Source organism: Carcharodon carcharias, chromosome 1 (assembly GCF_017639515.1).
Source record: "Carcharodon carcharias isolate sCarCar2 chromosome 1, sCarCar2.pri, whole genome shotgun sequence".
NCBI classification, from domain to species: domain Eukaryota; kingdom Metazoa; phylum Chordata; class Chondrichthyes; order Lamniformes; family Lamnidae; genus Carcharodon; species Carcharodon carcharias.
In genome coordinates, this window is record NC_054467.1 from 251,513,290 (window position 1) to 251,540,320 (window position 27,031).

Genomic DNA, 27,031 nt, shown 5'->3' on the forward strand with positions numbered 1-27,031 from the left:
GAAAAAAGTGCAGGACTGTGGGGAGCTAGCAAGGGAGTAGGGCTAATTGGAGAGCTCAGCACAGGCATTACAGGCTGAATGGCTTCCTCCTGTGCTGTACCATTCTATGATTCTGTAAATGCAAGTGTGCATTGTCTGCTGTCTGTTGTCCGTTTCCTCTTGTTTTATTTCCTAGATGCAGAGTTCATTCAATAGCAGTTAACATGGGTTCTAAAAGCAGTGCTTAGCTCATTGTCACCTTTATGTCTCCAAGTGTAATGATAATTTTCTCTTGTTAGCATTTAGCTACAGAACTCGGTGTTGTATCGACTCAGCATACCAAGTCTGATAAAGTGGAATATCTCAAAAGAATGAAGCACATGGCACCACAAGCGACCAGCACAGGTTAGGATTGCATTCTGGCTGCTTGTATCAATTGTTGCAATCTGGCTGCTTGTACTCTGTGGCTATTTTCTTGCTGGGGGAAAAGCTCTTGTATATAACAAATAGAGATCAAGTTATAACAAGATTGCAAAGTCAGTCCTTCAACGCTTGAAACGTAAATGTGCATTCAAAATAAGATTTGCAAAATACAAGAGAGACAATTTAACCCCGAGAGTGTTGGAACATAGGAAGAGGAGGGGGGCCATTTAGCCCTTTGAGACTGTTCCACCATTCAGTGAGACCATGACTAATCTGTGATCTAACTCCATATACCGGCCTTTGCCCCATATCCTTTAATATTTTTGGTTAGCAAAAATCTATTGATCTCAGATTTAAAATTAAAAATTGACCTAGCATCACCTCTTTACGGAAGAGAGTTCCAAACTTCTGCCACCTTCGGTATCAATTTCCCTATGACAAATATTAGTCAACTGGCCTATAGTTTCCAGCTTTCTGTCTCCTTCCTTCCTTGAGTAAAGGTGTTGCATTAGCTATTTTCCAATCCAGTGGGCACAATTAATCAGTCAGTGCACTAACAGAACTCTAACCTGGCTGTGCCTGTTGGCACCTGTTAGGAGCTGGGTCAGTGGGCCATATGGTCTACTTGTGCTCCTATTTCTTCTTCTTCTGACTCCAATTGTGCTAACATGATTTCTGTGCCCATATTTTATCCAATATTGAGCACCTATCGTTCAAAACTGCTATCATCACCTCCCTCAAGTCCTCTGTCCTTAAGTATAGGTCTGTGCATCTTGTCACCTCCCAGGTTCCTGACCACCTCCCGTTACTCCTTGTTTAAATTCTTCCCATCGGCTTTCTGTCTCTCCATGGAAATGTACCTAACCTGAGATACGTACTGTGGACCCTGGTGCATTATTCCTCCTTGATCACCCGATCCCCATCCACAGTGGCAACTCCAATTGTCCAGCACAGTGAGACTCCCTTTGCTTGCTTCCACTCTTATCTATCTGATCATAGCCGTGGCATCCCGAGGCTGTTCTTCCAGTCATGGCCATGTCAACCAAAATTATCTCCACTTCAGTGGATGGAGAATACCTGAACTCTCATCCCGGTCACATCCTGTCTACATCAAACTGGACATCATCAGCAACCAACCTTATAACACAACCAGCACAGAACTTACGCATGAAACTTCACACAGTTCAAAGACAGACTTGGTACGGGATGTAATCAGATCAGCTGAAGAGGCACAACTTGCCCAAGAGCAAGCAAAAAATACATCAATCAGAAATGAAGATAAGGAATACTGTCAAACCCAGGGGAACAGTCTCTACTCATTGTTAGAAGAAATCAAGGAATTGGCACTACCAGATGTTACAGCTAGATGACTGCCCTAGTTTGAGTCTCGACTTTAGGTCTGTTTTAACTTCTTAACCAAAACCACTATTGGAAGTGATTTTTTTATATATATGACTGATACCCAGACAATGGCACTGGTTTTAAAGGCAAATTTGACAGCAACTTGTAATTGCAGGCAGTTAGAAGTAAAGAAAATGGCAGGGTCCAGTAACTTCAACTAAACCAGCTTGCTGCCAAAATGCTGCTGTACCTATCTGTGACTTCTGCTGTTAGACTGCTCGATTTGCACCAGTCCTGGATGAATGCAAGTTCCTGTCACTGAGCATTGGGAAAACTGAAGCCATTATCTGTGACACCCCATCATGAGATTACTGATCATAATCCCCCCCTCCACCCACTTTCCCCAGAATGTTTGCAGCCTCAGCATCTTCTCCAGCCCTAAGATGGGGTCAGGTCCTATCATCAATAAAAGCTGACTGCCCCCTCTCCTGTGATAATGCCCTATCTGCCACATCAGCTGCTGTGATCTTGAATTGTGCATTTGTGTCGCCTTAGGTTCAGTTTGTTCCATTACTATCTCGAGTGGGTTCCTATCCTCCACCCTCCATGAACCACATGCAGCAATAACTCTGCTGCCCATATCCTATCCTGTGTTGTCTCATTCGCACACCACCAGTCCTCTCCCACCTGTATTGGCTCCCAGACCCCCAGCACCCCACCAATTTCAAATTCTCATCCTTATGCCCTACGAGCCCTCACTAAATTCTCTATTCGTCTGACATGAGGAAGTACAGTAACATGGTGGTTATGCCACTGCACTATGATCAGAGGCATGTGTTCAAATTCCACTATGGCAGCTGGGAAAATTTAAAATTAAGATGAATTAATCTAGAATAAAAATCTAATATCCGTAATGGCGACCGTGGAGCTACTGGATTGTCATAAAAATCCATCTGGTTCACTTGTGCTTCAGGGAAGGAAATCTGCTGTCATTTCCTGATTTGCTATATGTATGACTGCAGATCCACAGCAATGTGGTTGACTCTCAAGTGCCATTTGAAATGATCTAGCAAGCTGCATAGGGATGGGCAATACATGCTGGCCTTGCCAGTCATGCCAGCAACCCTTCAATGAATAAAAAAGACATGGACCATTCTTCCACCAACCATGTGTCAAATAGAAAAAGAACCTTCAGCTGCATTGGTTGGTCCCACTCTCAAGAGCCCTCTCTCCAAACCTACTCTTTCCGCCAGTCTTTTGGTTGACCTTCCTTGACCTGAGGCCCATTCTCCTTGTTCCCTTATGACACTCCTTGGGCTTGTTAAAGGCAACAAAAATGTAGCAGTAACGTGATGTGAAAATATTTTTTGACTGATTTTTCATATAGAAAACCCTGAGAGGTTAGACAAATTGATGCTGAGCATAGTGGAAGGTTGGAGGATTTGAGCATCAATGGGGGAAGAGAACTAAAGTTGGAAGCTCTGATCAATTTGTTTCAACAGCCAACAGCCAGCCTTCTGGAAGTCGAGCTCGGACCTTCCTCCCAGGTCTCAGCATTAACAGTTTGTCTGCAGAGGATGTCCGGATCACTGGAATGGCAAAGCAAGTCAAAGAGGTGCTGCCTCACATCCCACTCAATGTCATTAAGATGGACCTAGGTAGGACTTCAGTTTTTTTTCCACTTTAGTCATCCCTATATTATATTATGTTTTTCCCCTCTTTTAGACCTTGTGTTAGAAGCAGCTGTTAGCTACTTTGCTTTTACTACCACCACTATCATTAGATTGGCTATTTGCTGTCTTTGCCCTCATTTTATCTCTCCCTTGCCTGGACCAGCTCGGTTTGAGTATGACAGTTGACAGCTGTCAATCTGGTACCTCAACCGCTGGGAGAGATTGGGCGCATAATCCAGGCTGACATACCCAATGCAGTACTGAGGGAGTGCCATCTTTCAAATGAGACCTTACACCAGGGCCCTGCCTGCCCACTCAGGTCAACATTAAAGATCCCATGGTACTGTATCAAAGAAAAGCAAAGTAGCTCTTCATGTGAGTGCTGCCAGGCTGTTCAACCACTGGGGGCAACGGAGCCTAAACTGATCAGGGCCTGACAGCACAACCCACATTTTAAACTAGTGGAATACATGGCCACTTAATTTAACCTTTACTGTCTGCTGTGAGTGACTGCACTTCAAGCAAGTCATTGGCTGAGATGCCCTTTAAGGTGTGTTGGAGACATGAAAGGAGTGCGATGGGACAGTGTTTGTGTTACTGGACTAGCAATCCAGAGGCCTGGAGGGAGAGTCTAGAGACATGAGTTCAAATCCCATCTTGGCAGCCAAGGATTTTAAATTTAATTTAACAAATTTGGAGTTAAAAATTAGTGTCCGTAATGATGACCAAGAAACTACTGGATTGTTTGTAAAATCCCGTCTGGTTCAGTAGCACCCTGTAGGCAGGGAAATCTGCTGTGCTTACCCAGTCTGACTTCTCAAGAGCAGTTGGGGATTGGCAATAAATGCTGGCCCAGCAATGCCAACACCTGAATGAATTTTTAAAAAAACATGCTGTGCATATGCAAATTCTTTTTTCCCCAAACAGGAATTGTTAGTTTGTTTGCTGCTTTCAGACACTGAGGCCAAAGTCTGCCATAACCAATAATTGTTTTAATGCAGACCTGATACATATGGCTCTTACAGTTTATTAACTACACTATGCAGTGTGGCCGCCCCTCAAATATTAACGAAGCTCTCTGACAGTAATTTTTGTTATTGTTACCTAAGCAAAGTTTTTAGGTGTCAGCTGTGGCTTAGTGAGTAGCACACCCGTTTCTGAGTCAGATTATAGATTTGAGCCTGCACTGCAGAGACTGGGCGCATAACCCAGGCTGACATACCCAATGCAGTACTGAGGGAGTGCCATCTTTCAAAGGAGACCTTACACTAGGACCCTGCCTGCCCACTCAGGTCAACATTAAAGATCCCATGGTACTGTATCAAAGAAAAGCAAGGTAGTTCTCCCTAGTGTGTCTCAACCAATATTTATCCCTCAAACAACATTGTGAAAAAAAAACTAAGATTATCTGTCATCGTCACATTGCTGTTTTTAGGACCTGTCTATGCACAGAATGTTCCCTTCATTACAACACTACTTCATTGCTGTAAAGCACTTTCCGATGACCTGAAGTTTTGAACGGCATATTATAAGTGCGAGACTTTCTTTGACACATTGTGATCCTTCTCTTGACTGGATGTACAGTAATGTTTGAACCAGCAACCACTCCCTACCTGAAAGTGACAATTCTTGAATTCAATCTTGAAAATCTTTGCTTCAAAATGTTGAGAATTCACATATTGTTCATTGCCCAATTTCTGCCATTGGAGGGCACTGTAACATTTACAAAGCTGGTTATGTGTAGTGTGAAAATTGACAGAAAGAAGAGACTCCCTTTCCTTGCCTCAGGACACACATACAGCCTTTGCTCACTGCAAGTGCTTCTCAGACCTGCCTTTCATAGGAACATAGAAAATAGGAGCAGGAGTAGGCCATTCAGCCCTTCAGGCCTGCTCCACCATTCATTATGATCAAGGCTGATCATCCAACTCAATAGCCTGCTCCCGCTTTCTCCCCATATCCTTTTATCCCTTTCGCCCCCAAGAGCTAGATCTAACTCCTTCTTGAAAACATATGTTTTGGCCTCAACTACTTTCTGTGGTAGTGAATTCCACTCTCTGGGTGAAGAAATTTCTCCTCATCTCAGTCCTAATTGGTCTACTGGTTCTGGACTCCCCCACCATCAGGAACATCCTTCCTGCATCTACCCTGTCTAGCCCTGTTAGAATTTTATAGGTTTCTATAAGATCTCGCCTCATTCTTTTGAACTCCGGCAAATATAATCCTAACCGACTCAATCTCTCCTCATATGTCAGTCCCGCCATCCCAGCAAGTACATCCTTCCTCAGATAAGGAGACCAAAACTGCACACAATATGCCAGATGTGGTCTCACCAAGGGCCTGTATGATTGCAGCAAGACATCCCTGCTCCTGTACTCAAATCCTGTCACTATGAAGGCCAACATACCATTTGCCCTCTTTAACACCTGCTGCACCTGCATGCTTACAGTGACTGGTGTACGAGGACACTCAGGTCTTGTTGCACATTCCCCTCTCTCAATATATAGCCATTCAGATAAACTGCCTTCCTGTTTTTGCTACCAAAGTGAATAACCTCACATTTATCCACATTATACTGTATCTGCCATGCATTTGCCCACTCAGCTTGTCCAAATCACACTGAAGCGCCTCTGCATCCTCCTCACAGCTCACCCTCTCACCCAGCTGTGCGTCATCTGCAAATTTGGAGATATTACATTTAGTTCCCTCATCTAAATCATTAATATATATTGTGAATAGCTGGGGTCCCAGCACCGATCCCTGCGGTACCCCACTAGTCACTGCCATTCAGAAAAAGAGCCGTTTATCCCTACCCTTTGTTTCCTGACTGCCAACCAGTTTTCTATCCATCTCAATACACTACCCCCTGTCCCATGCACTTTAATTTTACATGCTAATCTCCTATGTAGGACTTTGTCAAAAACCTTCTGAAAGTCCAAATAAACCACATCTACTGGCTCCCCCTCATCAACTCTACTAGTTACATCCTCGAAAAATTCCAGTAGATTTGTCAAGAATGATTTCCCTTTCATAAATCCATGCTGACTGTCCAATTCTGTCACTGTTTTCCACGTGCTCAGCTATTAAATCTTTTATAATGGACTCTAGAATTTTCCCCACTACTGACGTCAGGCTGACTGGTCTATAATTCCCTGTTTTCTCTCTACCTCCTTTTTTAAATAGTGGGGGTTACATTAGCTACCCTCCACTCTGTAGGAACTGTTCCAGAGTCTATAGAATCTCGGAAGATGACCACCAATGCATCCACTATTTCTAGGGCTATTTCCTTAAGTACTCTGGGATGTAGATTATCAGGCCCTGGGGATTTATCGGCCTTCAATCCCATCAATTTCCCCAACACCATTTCCCTACTAATACTGACTCCTTTCTGCTCCTCCCTCTCACTAAGCCCTGTGATCCCCAACATTTCTGGTATGTAACCTGTGTCCTCCTTTGTGAAGACAGAACTAAAGTATGTATTTAGTTGGTCAGCCATTTCTTTGTTCTCCATTAAATTCCCCTGTTTCAGACTTAAGGGATCTACATTTGTCTTCACCAATCTTTTTCTCTTCACATACCTGTAGAAACTTACAGTCAGTTTTTATGTTCCCTGCAAGCTTATTCTCACTCTATTTTTCCCTTCTTAATCAATCCCTTGGTCTTCCTTTGTTGAATTCTAAATTGCTCCCAATCCTCAGGTCTATTGTTGTTTCTGGCCAATTTGTATGCTTTTTCCTTGGAGCTCATACTATCTCTAATTTCCCCTGTAAGCTATGGTTTGGCCACCTTTCCTGTTTTACTTTTGCACCAGACAGGAATAAACTATTGTTGCAGTTCACCCAAGCGCTCTTTGAATGCTTGCCATTCCCTATCCACCATCATCCCTTTAAGTAACGTTTCCCAATCCATCATAGCCAACTCGCGCCTCATACCGTCATAGTTTCATTTATTAAGATTCAGGACCCTCAGAATCAACTACGTCACTCCTCGCACAACTAGATTGCCAATTATTCCTTTCTCATTACACAATACCCAGTCTAGGATGGCCTATTCTCTAGTTGATTCCTCAATGTAAAACCATCCCGTATACACTCAAGGAATTCTTCCTCTAAGGTATTTATACTAATTTGATTTGGCCAATCTATATGCAGATTAAAGTCACCATAATTACAGATGTTCCTTAATTGCATGTGTCTCTAATTTCCTGTTTAATGCCCTTCCCAACATTACCACAACAGTTTTGGGGTCGAAATACAACCCCCACTAATGTTTTTTGCCCCTTCGTGTTTCTCAGCTCTGCCCATACAGATTCCACATCGTTGGAGCAAATGTCTTGTCTCACTATTGCGTTAATTCCCTCTTTAACCAGCCTTTTCCGCCACCTTTTCCTTTTTGTTCGTCCTTCCTAAATGCTGAATATCCCTGGATGCTCAGTTCCCATCCCTGGTCACCCTGCAGCCATGTCTCCATAATCCCGACTATGTTTATCTGTTTACATCTATTTGCGCGGTTAATTCATCCACTTTATTGCGAATGCTCCTCGCGTTAAGGCACAAAGCCTTAAGGCTTGTCTTTTTAACATTACTTGTTCCGTTTCGCTATTTTTCACTGAGGCCCAGTTTGATTCTTGCCCTTGATTTCTCTGTCTATCACTTTTCTTATCCCGCTTTCTGTCTTTGGTTCTTGTTCTTGATTCCCCTTCCTCTGACTCCTAGCATAGATTCCCACCCCCCCTGCCATTTTAATTGAAACCTCCCCAACCACTCTAACAAATATTCCCTCGGGCATCAGTCATGGTCCTGCTCAGGTGTTACCCATCCAGTTTGTATTGGTTCCACCTCCCCCGGAACCGGTCTCAGTGTCCCTGGAATCTGAACCCCCCACCCCACACCATCTCTTCAGCCACGTATTCGTCCGATATGTTCTGCTATTTCTACTCTGACTAACACGTGACACTGGTAGTGATCCTGAGATCACTACCTTTTGAGGTCCTACTTTTCAATTTACTTCCTAACTCCCTATATTCTGCTTTTAGGATATCACCTCTTTTTTTACCTATGTCGTTTGTACCAATGTATACCATGACCACTGGCTGTTCATCCTCCCCCTTCAGAATTTCCTACAGCCACTCTGAGACATCCTTGACCCTGACGCCAGGGAGGCAACGTACCATCCTGGAGCCTCGTTTGTGGCCACAGAAACACCTATCTATTTCCCTTACAATTGGATCCCCTATAACTCTTGCATTCCCACACCTTTTACTCCTCCCCTGTGCAGCAGAGCCAACATGGTGCAACGAATTTGGCAGTTGCTGCTTTCCCCTGAGAGGCCATTTCCCCCAACAGTATCCAAAGCGGTATTCCTGTTTTGCGGGGGAATAGCCACAGGAGATTCCTGCACTGCCTGCCTAGTCCTCTTGCTCTGCCTGGTGGTCACCCATTCCTGTCCTGCCTGTGGACTCTTAGCCTCTGGTGTGACCACCTCTTTATACGTGCTATCCACGATACTCTCTGTCTTGCGGATGCTCCACAGTGTCTCCAGCCACCAATCCAGCCCTGAAACCTAGGCTTCCAGGAGCTGCAGCGGGAGACACTTCCCACGCACACGCTTGCCCTGGTCACTGGAAATGTTTCCACCATCCCATATAGAGCAGGAGGAGCACACCATGGCTTTGAGCCCTCCTGCCATGACTTACCCCTTCAAATTAAATTAAACCTGTGGAAGATACTTAATATCAAATAATATCAATTACTCTAGGGCACTTCTTCCCTGCTCCCCATTGTTGCAGAATATAGCCCTTACAAACGATGAACCACAAAATCAGACCTTAAAAACTATAAACGATAAAAGTAGTAAATACTTACCCGAACGTACTCATGGTACTCAAAGGATCGCCTCATTCTCCCCTCACCAAACGCCCTCAGTCACCAAACTCCAACTTAATCACTCTACTGCAGCCCAAAGCAGCACTCCAGTGCAGACTACCTGCAGCAGGGCCAACCGTGGTGCAATGCATTGCAGTTCAGGCTCTCTGGCTACAAAATTTGAAGTGGGTGCAAGGAACAGAGAGACCTGGGAATTTTTTTACGCAGACGTTTGAAGGTGGCAAGACACGGTTAACAAATCAGTCACTAAATCATAAGGGGTCCTGGGCTTTGTAAGCAGAGGCATAGAGTAGACAACCAAGGAAGTTATACTAAATCTGTATAAAACATTGGTGCAGCCCCTGGAAGAGTTCATATCCAATTCTGGGCACCACATTTCGGGAAAGGCATAAAGGTTTTTGAAGTGCAGAACAGGTTTACTAGACTGGTTCCAGAGTTTGAGGGGTTATAACAGTAACAACAGCAACTTATATTTGTTTGGCACCTTTAACATAATAATGCTTTGCAAGGTGCTTAAATCAATGCTATTTTAAAAAAAAACTGTCATCAAGCCACATACAGAGATATTAGCTGAGATGACCATTAGTCGAAGAGGCAGGTCTTCAGGAGGAGAGAGGCAGAGAGGTCTAGGGAGGGAATTCCAGATGTTAGGTCCTTGGCAGCAGAAGGCACTGCCACCAATTGTGGAGCAATTTAAATTGGGGGTGTCAAGCGGGCAGAATTGGAAGTGTGCAGAGATCTCAGAGAATTGTAGAAGGAGATTCCAAAAATAGGGATGGGCAAGACCATAGAGGAATTTGAAGACAGTGATTAAAAACTTTAAAATCAAGGCTTAGCTGAACCAGGAACCAGTGTCAGTCTTCTCAAGGGCAGTTAGGGGTGGACAATAAATGCTGGCCTAGACAGCGACATCCATACCCCCTGGCAATGGGAGAAGTAATAAGTGAGCAGGACTTGATGCGGGTTAGGTTGCAGGCAGCAAAATTTTGGATGAACTTAAAGTTTAAGGAAGATGGAAGATAGGAGTCCGTACAGGAATCCATTAAACCATGAGAATTGCATAAAGTCCAAAGGTGAAAAAGGACTGATATCAAGAAAGTACTTCTTCACAGACAGCTGTAAATTCTTCACTGTGGTAATCCGTTAGGTTGGCTTACTTGCTCCTGAAGGAACTTGTCCCTTTTTTGTTCTGTTGATTTTAAATAGAATGAAGGTTATATAGATTAAATAAAGGTTGAGCGATCTACTTCAGATTATAACCTGCATGAGTGAAGATAAATGTTTACTCTGAAGACCATTCAGTGTTTGGCATGTGCTTAAACTTCAGCTGACACTCCAGTGCATTACTGAGGGAGTGTTGCACTGTTAGAGGTTCAGTCTTTTGAATGTGTCTTTAAACTGAGGCCACCGTCTGCCCCCTCAGGTGGACATAAAAGATCCTGTTGCATTTATTTTAAAGGTGAGAGCAGGATGAGTTCTTCCCTTGTGTCCTGACCAATATTTATCCGTCAACTAACATCACTAAAAATTCTGTTTATCTGGTTAATCTTACATTGCTCTTTGTGGAAGCTTGCTGTGCCCAAAGTGCTGCATTTCCTTCAGTAACTACACTTCAAAAATACTTCAATAACTGTAAAGTGCTTTGGGATGACCTGAGGTGCTATATAAATGCAAGTTTGTTATTTTTCTGTCTCAGTAAATTGAGAATTGTGTCTGTGTTTTCTTGAAGTATTCTTTCCAAGCTAACTCTTGATGTGGTGCAGTTTTTAATTAGCTTTTTGAGTGTTGATTGGGCTTTGAGCAGCCAGTCTGCAAGGCCCTCAGCTTGTCCATTGACCTTGCTTTCTGCTTCACTTCCTCAGTAAGTACAAAGTGTGTTGACACGACTATCACAAACCTGCTGGAGGGGAGAGTACAATTCACCCCAGAAGAAGTGTCAGTCAGTCCCTCCAGCGCATCTTTGTCAAGTAAGCCTCACCTGGCACCCAGCAAATTGGTCACCTCTCTGAAGAAGGCACCAAAGGGTGCACCTACTGCCAAGGTAAGCATCAGTGCTGCATCCATCTGCTTTAAACTATGCAGCCCCCTGACTGCACCAACCCCCATGCCCTAGTGAATATTCAATTAATGTAAATTGGCCTTCCAGCAACTCTTAACTTCGATCATATTGTGTATTATACAAGTTCCACTTGTCAGGAGCAAATAGTACAACAGTATAAATGTAAGGGACTGAAAGTTTGTATTCCTCTTCCTTGGGCTTATCCATCCAGGACCTTTGCATGATCCATTCTGTGGGGTCCCTCCCCACCATTTAGTCCGTCTTTGATCAGCTTTGAAGAAATCCAGAATCCCATTCTTCCCTACATATCCACTAAGGAAAGAAATAAATCCAAAGCAGTCACTTGGTAGTACAGAACTTCATTATTCTGAAAAGAGAGATGTTGTTGAAGCTTTTCTTGCACTCATCACTGTTTATACTAAAGGAGAAAAGAGTGCTGATTTGGACTTTCTCCTGTAGTATAAATTGTTGTAATCATTTGAAATTTGACATTCTCGCATTTGTCCTGACGAGTGCAAGATGAAAAACTTCAGCAACATGTCTCTCTTTTCAGCAAAATCCAAAGTAGTGCTGTTAATGCCATATCTCTCTCGATCAAATCTGTCATTTACTGTCTCTTTCTGGCAGTTTGGATGCTGAAGGAGTGACTAAATGGCTAACGCTTATCGCCGGTTGTAGAAGGCAGTAACCATATGTGTTGTAAGTGGCAGAGAACTGTATGCATATAAATGTACTATTTTAATTGTGGTAAGCAATGTATGATTCTTAGAATCATAGAAAATTTACGAAACAGAATATGGTCATTTGGACTGTCTTGTCAGTGTCAGTCGAAGCAGAGCTACCCCAAGTCTAATCCCACCTCCCTTGTATCATTGTTTAAACCCACCCCATTCTGCCATCTTTTCATCTCCTTTAAATTAATCTGATTTCTCCCAATGAATCAAAAGAAGCGTTGTTAATGCCTTCAGAACTCAATCTGTCTTGAATGGTTATCCATCCAGCTTAACCCCAGAGTCAACTACTTGCTGTGGGACTGTATTCTGCAATTTCACTTGTTAACTTGGTTTGGGAATGGAAGCAGGGTTATTATTCTAACGTGTAGCCTCAATGGAGGCTTCTCTTATTCATGTTAACTTGCTATGAAGATGATCCTTGGTGTCAAAGGTCTGACTTTAGAGATAAGATATGGGAAACATTATGAAATTTCAGGCTGACAAGGCTTGCCCACATGATGATCTTTTAGGGAGTTGTAAAACTCTCCAATTCTGGCCTCTTGAGCATTACAGATTTTAACCACTCCACCATTAGTGGCTGTAGCTTCTGCTTCTGAGGCCCTAAGCTCTGGATTTCCCTGCCTAAAACCTCTCTGCTTTTCTACCTCAAAACGTACTCTTTACCAAACTTTTTTCATCTGCCCTAGTATCTCAATATGTGGCTTGGTGTACAATCTGGTTTGGTGTGAGGTTGTGGAAAGGGTAACAATGGTGTGGATGAGGGTTTCAGCCACCGATGTGCCGAGATGGGGTGGAGTTGGGCGATGTTACGGAGGCGAAAATAGGAGGACTTACTGATGGTGCAGATTTGTGGTCAGAAGCTCATCTCTGACTCATGTATGTCACCAAGGGAGAACGGAAGAGGAAACAGTATATGGCAGGGACCAAAGCCTTTGGCCTTCCCAGTATTTGTTGGGACTAAATTTCTGCTCATCCACTACATGATGTCCGACAAACAGCCTTGACAGTTTAGAGAGGTTGAGAGAGGCGATGATAGGGTGGAACTGGGTGTACAGCATACAGTTGGTTTCAGATGACTCTGTTTTCAGGTGATGGCGAGCAGTAGCATGTAGATGAGCAATAGGAAGGGTCAAGGATGGGCACCTGGAGGACTCCAGTGGACCTGCCCCACCTCCCTAAGCAGGCATATGCTTCCTTAGTTAAGGAGCCTAAAATTGTACAATGTACTTTAAGGTGTGACCTCACCAAAGTTCTTGACAACTGCAACAAGACTTTCCAATTGCTACAAGATAAGAACAAGAAGACATGGGTTCAAGCTAATAAAAGGCAACTTTAGGCCTGATAACAGGATTAATAGGATAGCTCTAGAGTGGGTGATGAATGGAATGGATTCTCTAGTAGAATTGCGCAGCCAGAAACCTTTGGATCATTTAAGAAACAATTGGTTTCGGCAGTGGGACGACTCCCAAGTTGAGGATGAAGAGGAAATTTATCAGAATGGTACCAGAGATGAGGAACTTCAGTTATGTGGAGAGTCTAGAAAAGCTGGGATTGTTCCCTTTGGATCAGGGAAGGTTTAGGGGAGATTTAAAAAGTGATGTTTATAATTATAAGGGGTTTTGATAGAATAAATGAGTAGAAACCTTTTTTTTACTGGCAGGAGGGTTGGTAATCAGCACACACAGATTTCAGATAATTGGCAAAAGATTCACAATTCTTTAAGTGAAGAAAGTTCTCCTCTTCTCAGCTCTAGGGGGGGTAATGAGTTTTTTCTGCAGCGAGTTATGGTGATCTAGAGTGCACTGTCTGAAAGGCTTGTGGAAGTAAATTCAGTAGTAACGTTCAAAACGAGTTAAACTAAGTAATTAAAAAGGCAACATTTTCAGGGCTCTGATGAAAGAGCGGGTGGGGGTGGTGCGAATTGGATAGCTCTTTCAATGTAATGGGACAAGCTGAATGGCCTTCCTCATCATATGTGTATTGTAATAAGAATTTCCACAACAGGAAAAAGTCACTAGGCCAAACAAGCTCACCGTTTTTGTTTGGAGATCAGGTTACCTATCACAATAATATTAACCTACATTTGTATAGTGCCTTTGGCATAGTAAAAGATCCAATTACGCTTCACGTAACAGTAACCAGACAAAATTTAACACCAAACCGTATAAGATATGAGGTCAGATGACCAAAAACTGGGCCAGAGAGCTGGTTTGAAGGAGGGTCTTTAAAGGGGAAGGCACAGTTAGGGAAGGAATTGTGGAGCAATTAAAATAGGGAATGTGCAAGAGGCCAGTATTGGAGGAGTGCAGAGATCTTGGTGGGTTGTGGGGCTAGAGGAGATATTCGAGGTAGGGAGGGACCAAAGCATGCAAGCATTTGAAATCGAGGATGAGAATTTTTAAACCAAGGTGTCGCCAGGCAATGGCAATGTTGGTCAGTGAGCACAACTTGGTGAAAGTTACAATTTGGACTGAGATTTCAACTTCACCCCAATGTTTCCTCTGCAGAATTGCATACAACTTCCCTTAGACATGTCACCTGTGTCCTTTCTACAATTCTGTTACCCCGCATATGGTTCTGCCTGTTCTCACTAATCTGCTAAGAGAGATTCCCTGACCAGCAGGAACAAAAACGGGGGCACAGTCTCAGAATAAGGGGCTGATCATTTAGGACTGAGAAGAGAAGAACTTTCTTCACTTAAAGGATTGTGAATTGTGTATGCTACATCGTTGAAAATAAGCATATTTTTGGTGTCTCAGGTAAATAAAGGATATGGGGAGCGGGCCAGAAAATGGGTTTGAAGTCCAAGATCAGTCATGATCTTGGTCGAGCAGGCTCGACGGGCCATATGGTCCACTCCTACTCCTATTTCTTGTGGATGTTGGTTGTAGTTTAAGCTGCAGCTAGTGCCATGCAACTGCTGGACTTGGAAAAGTATTAACTTTGGGGTAAGGATGTCTCTGGTGGTAGCCAGAGTTGAATCCACAACGGCAGGATCATATATCCATAATGGGCATTCCGTTTTTGATTGTGTATTTTGGTCCTCTTTTCAAAGCCTGTTTCCAAAGCAAGGTTTGAGAAATCACCAGTTGACAGACACCTGTCCCTACAAGAAAGGAAAGAAGCCCTATATGCCTACGCAAGGAGGTCAGTACCATTTTTATAAAATACAAACACCTTTGCTCACTTAATCACACTTTTATGTGAGGTGACTGATGGAATAGATAGCCCCTCTCAAACACTAATGTTCAAAGTCCAACAGAATGAGCAGCAAGCGAAGTAGTAAATGCACTTTCACAAACTTTGTTTAAGGTACACTTGGCTTAAAAAGCGAATCCCTGCCCCTCTCCAGTAACTTAAGTGTTAGAGAACGTGTTTAATTGTACTGGGCTTTACATTTCACACCACAGCCATCTTGCTGATCTCTGGAAGAGCTGTAATCCGCCTCAGCGTTGCCCCTTTCTTGCAGTCCGGCTTCAGCTGCTTTGTCCTGGCACGCCCAAATCTGACACAGTCACCGAGGTAACGGAACCTTAACAGGGTGCAAGCTATTAGTTGAACAGCTAAGTCTGCCAGGAATAACCTCAGTACTTTATACAGTGCACACATGATGCTTTTGTCATTGACCAGCTGTGGGAAGGATAAATGACTGGCGTTAGTTCCTGGGCATAGAATGCCACTGGAGGAAGCGGTGCAGAATCGGGTGCATACAAATGTGCAGTTTGAATTGTTGACGGGTAATAAATGCTGGCCTAGCCAGCAACACCCACATCCCGTGAACAAATAAATAAAGCAATTTTTAAAACTAGAGATGAGGAATGTTAGTCAATCTTTCAGATTGGCCCTGTGAATTGCAGCGGGTTCTCTCAAGTCCCGATGATGTTCTTGTGTAATCTTTGACTACCTTCTCCCTTCCTGAAACAGACGGTACATAGAGAAGCATGGATTACAGCCACAGACTGAAGAGAGCAGTGCCGGACAGCCTTGAGTTCAGCTGCAGGACCCAACACTCAAGACTTCACCTGACATTTCTGTTTGTGGCTCGGTGTAAATGGCACCTGAACAATTTTTTTTTTCTTTAGTCTTTTTTGGGGGGTTTTTTGTTTGAAAAATTTTCTCCAATAATACGGTTCTGATTTTTAAGATGTTTTACGGGCAAACTTTACAAATAAAATAACCGAGGGCTAGGGAGGGAGGGTAGAGTGTGCAGAGTGGTCTGCATGGCAATCATGCATGTTCATTTATTGGATATTTCTAATATTCTGCAAAGAGATTGTGTCCTTTTTTTGGAGTCTTTATAAAGATCTTACAAGTGATTTCTCTCCTCCCTCCACTATTGTGTTCAATGAAAGTTTTTTGTTTTGCATACTTCCTGGTTTTTTTGCTATCATACAAGATATAAAACAGAAAGGGCCAGAGGAAAGGCAGCCAAGTGTGTTTACTAGAAGCTCAAATGTGGCCACAAGCCAATTCAAGAGCCTGCACATTCTCAGTAATCTTGCTCTGCTTGCAGCTGCTCTTTCAGTCACATTGGCCTGGTGTCTTTGTTCTCTAACCACGCTGCTGTCTCCCCACTGAGGGATGCATCGTAAACTAGTATGCCAAGGTCTATTGACCTTGCTTTCCACTTCACTTCCTCAGTGAGTACAATTTGGGGCCTAGGCAGATGAAGGCATGTCCTTCAATGGTGGAGCAGTCAAAATTGGGGATGCTCAAGAGACCAGAATTGGAGGAGCGCAGATAGCTCAGAGGATTATAGGGCTGGAGGAGATTACAGGGTTAAGGCCATGGAGGGATTTGAAAACAAGGGTGAGAATTTTAAAATTGAAGTTTTTAACCACATGGGAGGTGATTGGTGAATGGGACTTACCGAGAGTTTGGGCAGGCACGGCATTGTTTTGGGTGATATCAGGTTTATGGAAGAAGTAACCTGCAACTGGTTTACATACTTCGACTGTGCCTGGCAAGCAATATTAAGTGCCAGTGATTCAGTCAGTCACGCTCCTTGGACCCAGAATGATCTTAAGGTCAAGACCCACATCAGGATCTGAGTACCTATGAAGTGCTCTATTGAGATGTTAAATTAAGGCCTTGTGATTTTTAAAATTTATTCATGGGATGTGGGTGTCACTGGCCATGCCAGCATTTATTGCCCACTCTTAATTGCCCTTGAGAAGATAGTGGGGTGAGCTGCCTTCTTGAACCACTTGTCGATATGGTGTAGGTGCGCACACACACTGCTGTTTGGGAGAGCGTCCAGGATTTAGGCTCAATGACGATGAAAGAATGATAAATTTTCAAGTCAAAATGGTGAGTGACTTAGTGGTGGTGGTTCTCCTATGAATCATCTGTTGGTATTCCTCTAGCTGGAGAAGTTGCGGGTTTTGGAGATGCTTTAGAAAAGGACTGTAAAAATCTTGTTGCATCTCTTGATATTTCCTTAGCATTGTACCCTCACTTCCTTTAATTAAAAGCTGGTGTATAGCCCATGCCATCAATCAGGAGGTATCTGATACTGCCACACATCTCTGAAAAATAGTCAATATACATTCATGCCAGACCAAGATGGACCCTGAATTTATTTCAGTCAAGCAGTTGAATGGTAAAAGATACAAGACGCTGATTTATACACTCCAATAGCGTTCACTCACAGCAGACCTAAGCATAACATTGAAATACAAAAGCAAAGTGGCTGCAAGAAATCTGTAATAAAAGTGGTAAAATGCCAAAAATACTCTGCAGGCTTTGTGTTGGTTTAACATCTCATCCATAAGACAGAACATCTGATGGTACAGTACTCCCCCAGTACTGTGCTGACATGCCACGCTAGAATGCGTCTCTGAGTGGGACTTGAATCCAGAGGCAAGCATGCTCCTATTAAACCACAGTTTTTTAAATATCGAAGAGGTCAGACGGGGCCAAATTTGGGGGAACTGTCTCTCAGACTAGTCAAGCCTGACATAGTCATGCTCACAGAATCATACCTTACAGACTATGTCCCAGACACCACCCTCACCATCTCTGGATACGACCTGTCCCACCAGCAGGGGTGGCACAGTGGTATACAGTTTGGAGGGAGTTGCCCTGACATTGACTCTGGACTCCATACTCTGTGAAGTTTCCTGACATTAAATCAAACATGGGTTAGGAAATTTCCTGCTGATTACCATCCCCACCCCACCCCTCAGCTGATGAATCAGTAATCCTCTGTGTTGAACACCACTTGAATAAAGCACTGAGGATGGCAAGGGCACACGATGTACTCGGTGATGGATATTGTGGTCCTCCAACCAAAGTGTGTTTCGGTAGTATCACTAATGACCAAGCTGGCCCAGTCCTAAATGTCATAGCTGTTAGAATGGATCTGCGGTAGGTGGTGAGGGAACCAACAAGAGGGAAAAACATTACTTGACCTCACCAACCTGCTGCAAATGCATCTGTCCATGATAGTATAGGTAGGAGTGACCACCACACTGTCGTCGTGGAGACAAAGTCCCGCCTTCACATTGAAAATGCCCTCCATTGTGTTGTGTGGCACTACCACTGTGCTAAATGGGATAGATTTCAAACAGATCTAGCATCCATGAGGTGCTGTGGGCCATCAGCAGCAGAATTGCACTCAACCATGGTGCTACTGAGCCACTCTTGGTGATGGACATTGAAGTCCCCCACCCAGAGTGCATTCTGTGCCCTTGCCTCCCTCAGTGCTTCCTCCAAGCGGTGTTCAACATGGAGGAGCACTGACTCATCAGTTGAGGGAGGGTGGTATGTAGTAATCAGCAGGTGGTTTCCCTATCCATATTTGACCTGATGCCATGTCCGGAGTCGATGTTGAGGACTCCCAGGGCAACTCCATCCCGACTATATATCACTGTGCCGCCAACTCTGCTGGTGGGATAGGGCATACCCAGGGATGGTGATGCCTGGGACATTATCTGTAAGGTATGATTCCATGAGGATGACTATGTTAGGCTGTTGGTTGACTAGTCTGTGAGACAGCTCTCCCAATTTTGGCACTAGCCCCCAGAAGTTAGTAAGGAGGACTTTGCAGTTGTCGTTTGCGGTGCCTAGGTCGATGCCAGCTTGTCCATCTGGTTTCATTCCTCGTTTGTGACTTTATAGCAGTTTGCTTTGCTAGGCCATTTAAGATTGACCAGGTAAGGACGGTAGATTTCCTTCCCTAAATGAAGGGCATTCTTGAAACAGATGGGTTTTTAGAACAATCGACCATCATCATACTTTTCATGCCAGATTTTTATTGAATTTAAATTCCATCATCTGCCGTGGCAGGATTTGAACCTGGGACCCCCAGAGCATTACCCTGAGTCACTGGATTACTTGTCCAGCGACAATACCACTACATCGTCACCTCCTTATGTCCCATTCTCAACTTATCTTTGTGTCTTTAGCAAATTTAGCAACCATACCATTGTTTTTGTACTTACATCGTGCCTTTAATATAATTAAAATATTACAAATTGTTTTTAGGGTTGCCAAACCTCCAGGATTGGCCTGGAGTCTCCATGAAGGATTCCAGGCATGAAGATTAATCTCCAGTATACTGCTGCATGCAAGTCAGAAATTTCAGAGAGACATTAAAAACTATTGGACTTTTTTGTCCTTTCCTTTGAACTTTTTTAACAGATGTGAAAAAAATTAAAGAATGTTGGGGGGAACAAAAGGCTGTTTGGCTGGATTCTCTCTAGCAGTCCCTTGAAGGTTGGAGGAATGCTCATCACCTGGCTCTGGCTGACCAGGAAATCCTGTCTGCCATTGGCAGATTCGGAAGGATTTCCAGGTTGACAATCAACCTGCTTAGCCACACGCCACAATCACACCTTCCATGACCATCAAGTCATGGGGTGGAACTTGCCCTGATATAGGGATGCTATCCATTGTGCCAGTAAAGCAAAGGACAATTATTAAGTAGGAAGTTTTTTATTCATTCACAGGATGTGGGCTTCGCTGGCTGGGCTAGAAGTTATTGCCCATCCCTAGTTGCCCCTGAGAAGGTAGTGGTGAGCTGCCTTTTTGAACCGTTGCAGTCCATGTGGTGTAGGTACACCCATAGTGCTGTTAGGGAGGGAGTACCAGGATTTTGACCCAGGGACAATGAAGGAATGGCAATATATTTCCAAGTCAGGGTGGTGAGCAACTTGGAGGGGAACTTGCAGGTGGTGATGTTCCAATCTATCTGCTGCCCTTGTCCTTTGAGGTGGTAGTGATCATGGGTTTGGAAGGTGCTGTCAAAGAAGCCTTGGTGAGTACCAACAAAAAACATCAGAAAGCCAAAAGAGACCACAGGTTTACTGCTCCAGCTGCTGTGACTGATCCTGTGTTAAAGGTCCAATTTGGTATTGAAATTATCTAAGTTTGCCCTTTTTCGAACTGTCGGCTTTAGTGTACTTGAGTAGAATGCTCAAATCGTAGGTCAGTCATAGAGCTGAGTGCGTGGAAGGTGGCTGTTCATTCCAATCAGCCAGTGCAGTTCTCCACAGACCAGTGCAATTAAAAATGACTGGGTTTTAGGAGCAGGGAGAGAGAGCAGCATCACAATGAGCAAGCAGGAACATGGAGAGGGAGCATGGGAGAGTGGGAGCAGGAGCACAGGGAGAGAACAAGAGCACGGGGAGAGCAGGAGCAAGGGGAGGGAGCAGAATCATGGGCGGAGAGAGCAGGATGATGGGGACAGAGCAGGAGCACGGAGAAAGCAGGATTAATAGAGTCAAAGACATAGAGTTATACAGCACAGAAAAAGGCCCTTCAGCCCATTGTGTCCATGCTGGCCATCAAGCACCTAGCTATTCTAATCCCATTTTCCAGCACTTGGCCCGTAGCCCTGTATGCTATGGCGTTTCAAGTGGTCATCTAAATACTTGGTAAATGTTATGAGAGTTCTTGCCTCTACCCACTCCCTCAGGCAGTGTGTTCCAGATTCCAACCATCCTCTGGGTGAAAAAACTTTTCTCAAATCCCCTCTAAACCTCCTGCCCCCACCTTATATTTATGCCCCCTGGTTATTGACACCTCCGCTAAGGGGAAAGGTTTCTTCCTATCTACTCTATCCATGCCCCTCATAATTTTGTGTACTTCTATCAGGTCCCCCCTCAGCCTTCTCTGCTCTAAGGAAAACAATCCTAGCCCATCCAGCCTCTCTCCATAGCTAAAACGCTTCTGCCCAGGCAAATTTCTGGTGAACCTCCTCTGCACCCTCTCCAATGCAATCACGTCCTTCCTATAGTGTGGCAACCAGAACTGCACACAGTACTCCAGCTGTGGCCTAACTAGCATTTTATACAGCTCCAACATAACCTCCCTGCTCTTATAGTCTATGCCTTGGCTAATAAAGGCAAGTATCTCATATGACTTCTTAGTCACCTTATCTACCTGTTCTACTGCCTTCAGGGACCTATGGACATGTACACCAAAGTTCCTGGGATCCTCTGTACTTCCTAGGTTCCTACCATTCATTGTGTGTTCCTTTGCTGTGTTAGTCCTCCCAAAATGCATCACCTCATAATTCTCAGGATTAAATTCCATTTGCCATTGCTTTGCCCATCTTACCAGCCCATCTAGATTGTCCTTTAATCTAAGGCTTTGCTCCTTACTATTTACCACACCACCAATTTTCGTGTCATCTGCAAACTTACTGATCCTACCTCCTGTATTCACGTCCATTTCATTAATGTACACTACAAAGCAGCAAGGGTCCCAGCACTGATCTCTGCAGTACACCACTCATCACAGGTTCCAATCGCAAAAGCAACCTTCGACCATCACCTTCTGCCTCCTGCCACTTAGACAATTTTGGACCCAATTTGCCAAATTGCCCTGGATCCCATGGACTCTTACCTTCTTAGCCATTCTCCCATGTGGGACCTTGTCAAAAGCCTTACTGAAGTCCATGTAGAGTACATCAACTGCATTACCCTCATCGACACAACTAGTCACCTCCTCGAAAAATTCAATTCGTTAGACATGATCTCCCCTGACAAAGCCAGATGGAGAGAGAGTGGGAGCACAGGGAGAGAGAAGAAGCATGGGGAAAGATCAGGAGAATGGAGAGAGAGCAGGAGCAAAGAGACCAGCAGAATGGGGAGAGCAGGAGCACGGGGAGAGAGCAGGAGAATGGAGAGAGCAAGCAGGAGCACAGGGAGAGCAGGAACACAGAGAGAGAGCAGCAGCATGGGGAGAGCAAGAGCATGGAGAGAGAGCAGGAACACGGGAAGAGCTTAAGGAGAATGGAGACAGAGCAGGATTATAGGGAGACCAGGGGCACTGGGAACAGAAGTACAGGGAGAGCAGGAGCATGGAGAGAGCAGGAGTACGGGGAGAGCAAGAGCACAGGAAGATCAGGAGCAGGAGCATGGGGAGAGCAGGAGCATGGAAAAAGAGCAATAGTGCAGAGAGGAAGCAGGAGCATGGACGGAGCAAGAGCACGGAGAGATCAGGAGCAGGATGATGGAGAGAGCAGGTGCACAGACAGAGTGCAAGTGCAGAGAGAGAAAACAGGAGCACGGACAGGGAGCAGGAGCATGGGGAGAGCAGGAGGACAGAGGGCAGGAGCACTGACAGGGCTGGAGTATGGCAAAAGCAGGAGACCAGTGAAAGCAGGAGCATAGAGAGAATAGGAGCATGGAGAGAAAGCAGGAGCACAGAGAGCAGGAGTATGGAGAGAGCTGGAACATGGAGAGGGCAAGAGTACAGAGAGCAGTAGTGCATGGAGACCAGGAGCATAGAGAAGGCAGGAGCATGGAGAAAGCAGGAGCAGGGAGCATGCAGGAGCATGTAGAGTGAGGAGGAGCATGGAAAGAGCAGGTGCACCTGGGAAGCAGGGGCACTGAGGCAGAGAAGGAGCACACAGAGAGCAGGAGAATGCGGGGCGAGCAGGAGCACAGAGAGAGAGTAGGAGTATGGGAAAGAGCAGGAGCACAAAGACGGCAGGAAAATGGAGAGATCAGGAGCATGCAGAGAGCAGGATAGTGAAGAGAGCAGGAGCACGGAAAGAGAAGGCAGATGGAGAGAGCAGGAGCATGGGGAGAGCTGGAACACAGAGAGCAAAATTATAGGGGGAGCAGGAGCATGGGGAGAGCAGGAGCACAGAAAGAACAGGAGGTTAGGGAGAGCAGGAGCTTGGAGAGAACAGAAGCACGGAGAGGGGGGAAGTATGGGGAAAGCAGGGGCATGACGGGAGAGTAGTGGCATATGGGGAGACCGGATCATGGAGAGAACAGGAGCATGGGGAGAGCAGAAGTATTGGAAGAGAGGAGGAGCACAGAGAGAGTGGGAGGATGGAGAGAGCAAGAGCACAGAGAGAGCAGCAACATGGGGAGAGCAGGATAATGGGGAGAGCAGTAGCACAGAGAGAGAGCAGGAGAATGGAGAGGGCAGGAGCACAGGGAGACCAGGAGCACAGGGAGACCAGGAGCACAGCGAGAGAAGAAGCATAGAAAGAGAGAGCAGGAATACAGGGAAAGGAGGAGCATGGAGAGATCAAGAGCATGGAGAGAGAGCAGGAGCACAGAGAGACTGTAGGAGCACAGAGAGAGCAAAAGCATGGACGGGGCAGGAGCACAGAAGACAGCAGGAGCATGGAGAGACTAGGAGCATGGAGTGTGCAGGAGCACAGAGAGAGCAGGAGCATGGAATGTGCAGCAGCATGGAGAGAGCAGGATAACGGAGAGCAGGAGCATAGAGACAGAGCAGGGGTGTGGAGAGAGCAACAGCATGCAGAGTACAGGATTATGGGGAGAGCCGTAGCACAGAGAGAGAGCAGGAGCAGGGAGAGAGCAGGAGCATGGAGAGGGCAGGAGCATGGAGTGTGCAGGAGCATTGACAGAGAGCAGTAGCACAGAGAGAACAGGAGCACAGAGAGAGTAGGAACGCAGGGAAAGGTGGAGCATGGATCGAGCAGGAGCACGGACAGAGAGCAGGAACATGGAGAGAGAGCAGGAGCACCGAGAGAGAGCAGGAGAATGGGGAAAGCAGAAGTATCAGGAGAGAACAGGAGCAAGGAGAAAGTAGGAGTATGGGGAGTGCTGGAGCATGAAGAGGGCAGGGGCATGGGGAGAGCAAGAGCACAAAGAGGGCAGGAGCCTGGAGGGATCAGGAGCACGCAGAGAGCAGGAGGGTGGAGAGAGCAGGGGCACAGAGGAGGAGCAGGAGCACAAAGAGGGCAGGAGCACGGAGAGAGCAGGAGCAAGGAGAACAGGAGCATAGAGAGAAGGAAGATGGAGAGAGCAGGAGCATGGGGAGAGCAGGAACACAGAGAGAGCAAGATTATAGGGGAGCAGGAGCACAGGGAGAGCAGGAGCACAGAGAGAACAGGAGGTTAGGGAGAACAGGAGCATGGAGAAAGAGCAAGAGTATGGAGAGAACGGAAGCACGGAGAGGGCAGGAGCACTGGGAAAGCAGGGGCATGAGGGGAGATCAGGGGCATGGGGAGAGAACAGGATCGTGGAGAGAACAGGAGCATGGGGAGAGCAGAATTATTGAGAGAGAGGAGGATCACAGAGAAAGCGGGAGGATGGAGAGAGCAGCAGCATGGGGAGAGCAGGATAATGGGGACAGCAGTAGCATGGGGAGAGAGCAGGAGCACAGAGAGCAGGAGGATGGAAAGGGCAGGAGCGTGGGGAGAGCAGGAGCACAGAGAGAGCAGGAATACAGGGAAAGGAGGAGCATGGATAGAGCAGGAACACAGAGAGAGCAAAAGCATGGACAGGGCAGGAACACAGAAGACAGCAGGAGCATGGAGAGAGCAGGAGCATGGAGCATGCAGAGCACAGAGAGAGCAGGAGCACGGGGCACACAGGAGCACCGAGAGAGCAGGATAACGGAGAGCAGGAGCCATAGAGACTGAGCAGGAGATTGGAGAGCAGGAGTGTGGAGAGAGCAGGAGCATGGCGAGAGCAGGAGCACAGAGAGAGAAGGAACATTAGGAAAGGTGGAACATGGATTGAGCAGGAGCATGGAGAGAGAGCAGGAACATGGGGAGAGAGCAGGAGAACGGAGAGAGCAGGAGCACAGAGAGATCAGGTGCAAGGAGAGTGCAGGAGCACAGAGAGGGAGCTAGAGCACAGGGAAAGGTGGAGCACAGATCGTGCAGGAACATGGAGAGAGCAGGAGCACAAGGAAAGCAGAAGCAATGAGAAAGAGCAGAAGCATGGAGAGAATAGGAGCATGGGGAGAGCACAAGCATGGAGACAGCAGGAGTTCGGGGAGAGAGCAGGAACACAGAGAGAGCAGGGGAGAGAGCAGGAACATGGAGTGAGCAGGAACACGGAGAGAAGAGGAACACAGAGAAAGCAGGAACATGGAGAGAGCAGGAGGACGAAGGGAGCAGGAGCAAAGAGAGAGGAAGAGTGCAAAGAGAGATCAGGAGCATGGAGACTGCAAGAGGATGGGGAGAGGGAGCAAGGAGAGAGAGCAGGAGCATGTGGAGAGCAGGAGCACAGAGAGGGCAGGCGCACGGGGAGAGCAAAGCATGGAGAGGACGGTACTACAGGGAGACCAGGAGCACGGAGAGAGAGCTGGAGCATGGTGAGGGCATGAGCATAGAGAGAGCATGAGTGCGGAGAGAGAGAAGGAGCATGTGGTGAGCAGGAGCACAGAGAAAGCAGGAGCACGGAGAGAGCAGGAGCATGGAGAGAGCAAGAGGATGGTGTGAGCAGGAGTACGGGGAGAGCAGGAGCACAGAGAAAGCAGGAGCATGGAGACGGAACAGGAGCACAGAGAGAGCTGGAGCATAGAGACAGAACAGGAGATTGGAGAGAGTAGGAGCATGGAGAAGGAACAGGAGTACGAATAGTGCAGGAGCATGGAGAGAGAGGGAGCACATAGCGGGCAGGAGCACGGAGAGATCAGGAGCACAAAGAGGGCAGGAGCACGGAGAGAGCAGGAGCAAGGAGAGAACAGGAGCATAGAGAGAGAAGGAAGATGGAGACAGCAGGAGCATAGAGAGAGCAGAAGCACAGGGCAGGTATGTACACAGGGAAAGCAGGGGCACGGAGAGAGCAGGAGGATAGTGCGAGCAGGAGCAGAGGGAGAGCAGGAGCATAAGAAGGGCAGGAACATGGAGAGAGCAGAAGTACATGGAAGCAGGAGCATGGGGGAGCGAGCAGGACCAATGGGTGAAAAGAAGCATGGTGAAAGCAGGAGCACAGAGAGAGAGAGCAGGAGAACGGCAAGAGCAGGAGCACAGGGAAAACAGGAGAATGGAGACAGAGCAGGAGCACAGAGAGAGCAGAAGCTTGGGGCGAGTAGGTGCACAGGGAGAGCAAGAGCACAGAGAGAGAGAGCAGGAGCACAGAGAGAGCAGAAGCATGGGGTGAGCAGGACCATGGGAGAGCAGGAGCACTTGGAGAACAGAAGCACGTGGAGAGCAGGAGCATGGAGACAGAGCAGGAGCACAGAGACAGCAGGAGCACAGGGTGCACAGGATCACGGGGAGAGCAGGAGTAAAGAGAGAGAGCAGGAGCACAGAGAGAGCAGGAGCATGCAGAGAGAACAGAAGCACGGGGTGAGCAGGTGCACAGGGAGAGCAGGAGCACCTTGGAGATCAGGAGCATGGAGACAGAGCAGTAGACTGGCGAGAGCAGGAACCCGGGGCAAACAGGAGCACAGCAACAGCAGGAGCATGGAGAGAGAGCAGGAGCATGGGGAGAACAGCATGGAGAGAGCAGAAGGATGGGGAGAGTAGGTGCATGGGAGAGCAGGAGCACATGGAGAGCAGGAGCACATGGAGAGCAGGAGCACATGGAGAGCAGGAGCACGGAGGCAGAGCACGAGCACAGGGTGCACAGGAGCATGGAGAGAGCAGAAGCACAGAGGGAGAGCATTAGGATGGAGAGAGAGCAGGAGCATGGTGAGAGCAGGAGCATGGAGAGAGCAGGAACACAGAGAGCACTAGGATGGAGAGAGAACAGGAGTATGGGGAAA

General features: G+C 46.2%; 1 protein-coding gene across 2 annotated transcripts in view; it reads left to right on the top strand.

The window, feature by feature from the left end:
• aup1 (AUP1 lipid droplet regulating VLDL assembly factor) overlaps window positions 1–17,826 on the top strand; it is a 45,774-nt gene extending 27,948 nt beyond the window's left edge. For both annotated transcript variants that reach the window (XM_041193119.1, XM_041193127.1), the window contains exons 8-12: window positions 279–384; window positions 3,246–3,401; window positions 11,164–11,342; window positions 15,150–15,241; window positions 16,019–17,826. In XM_041193119.1, the coding sequence (XP_041049053.1) occupies window positions 279–384; window positions 3,246–3,401; window positions 11,164–11,342; window positions 15,150–15,241; window positions 16,019–16,082 (597 nt within the window). In that variant the 3' untranslated portion in view covers window positions 16,083–17,826. The remainder of the gene's footprint in view (window positions 1–278; window positions 385–3,245; window positions 3,402–11,163; window positions 11,343–15,149; window positions 15,242–16,018) is intronic.
• The last annotated feature ends 9,205 nt before the right edge of the window (window positions 17,827–27,031 follow it).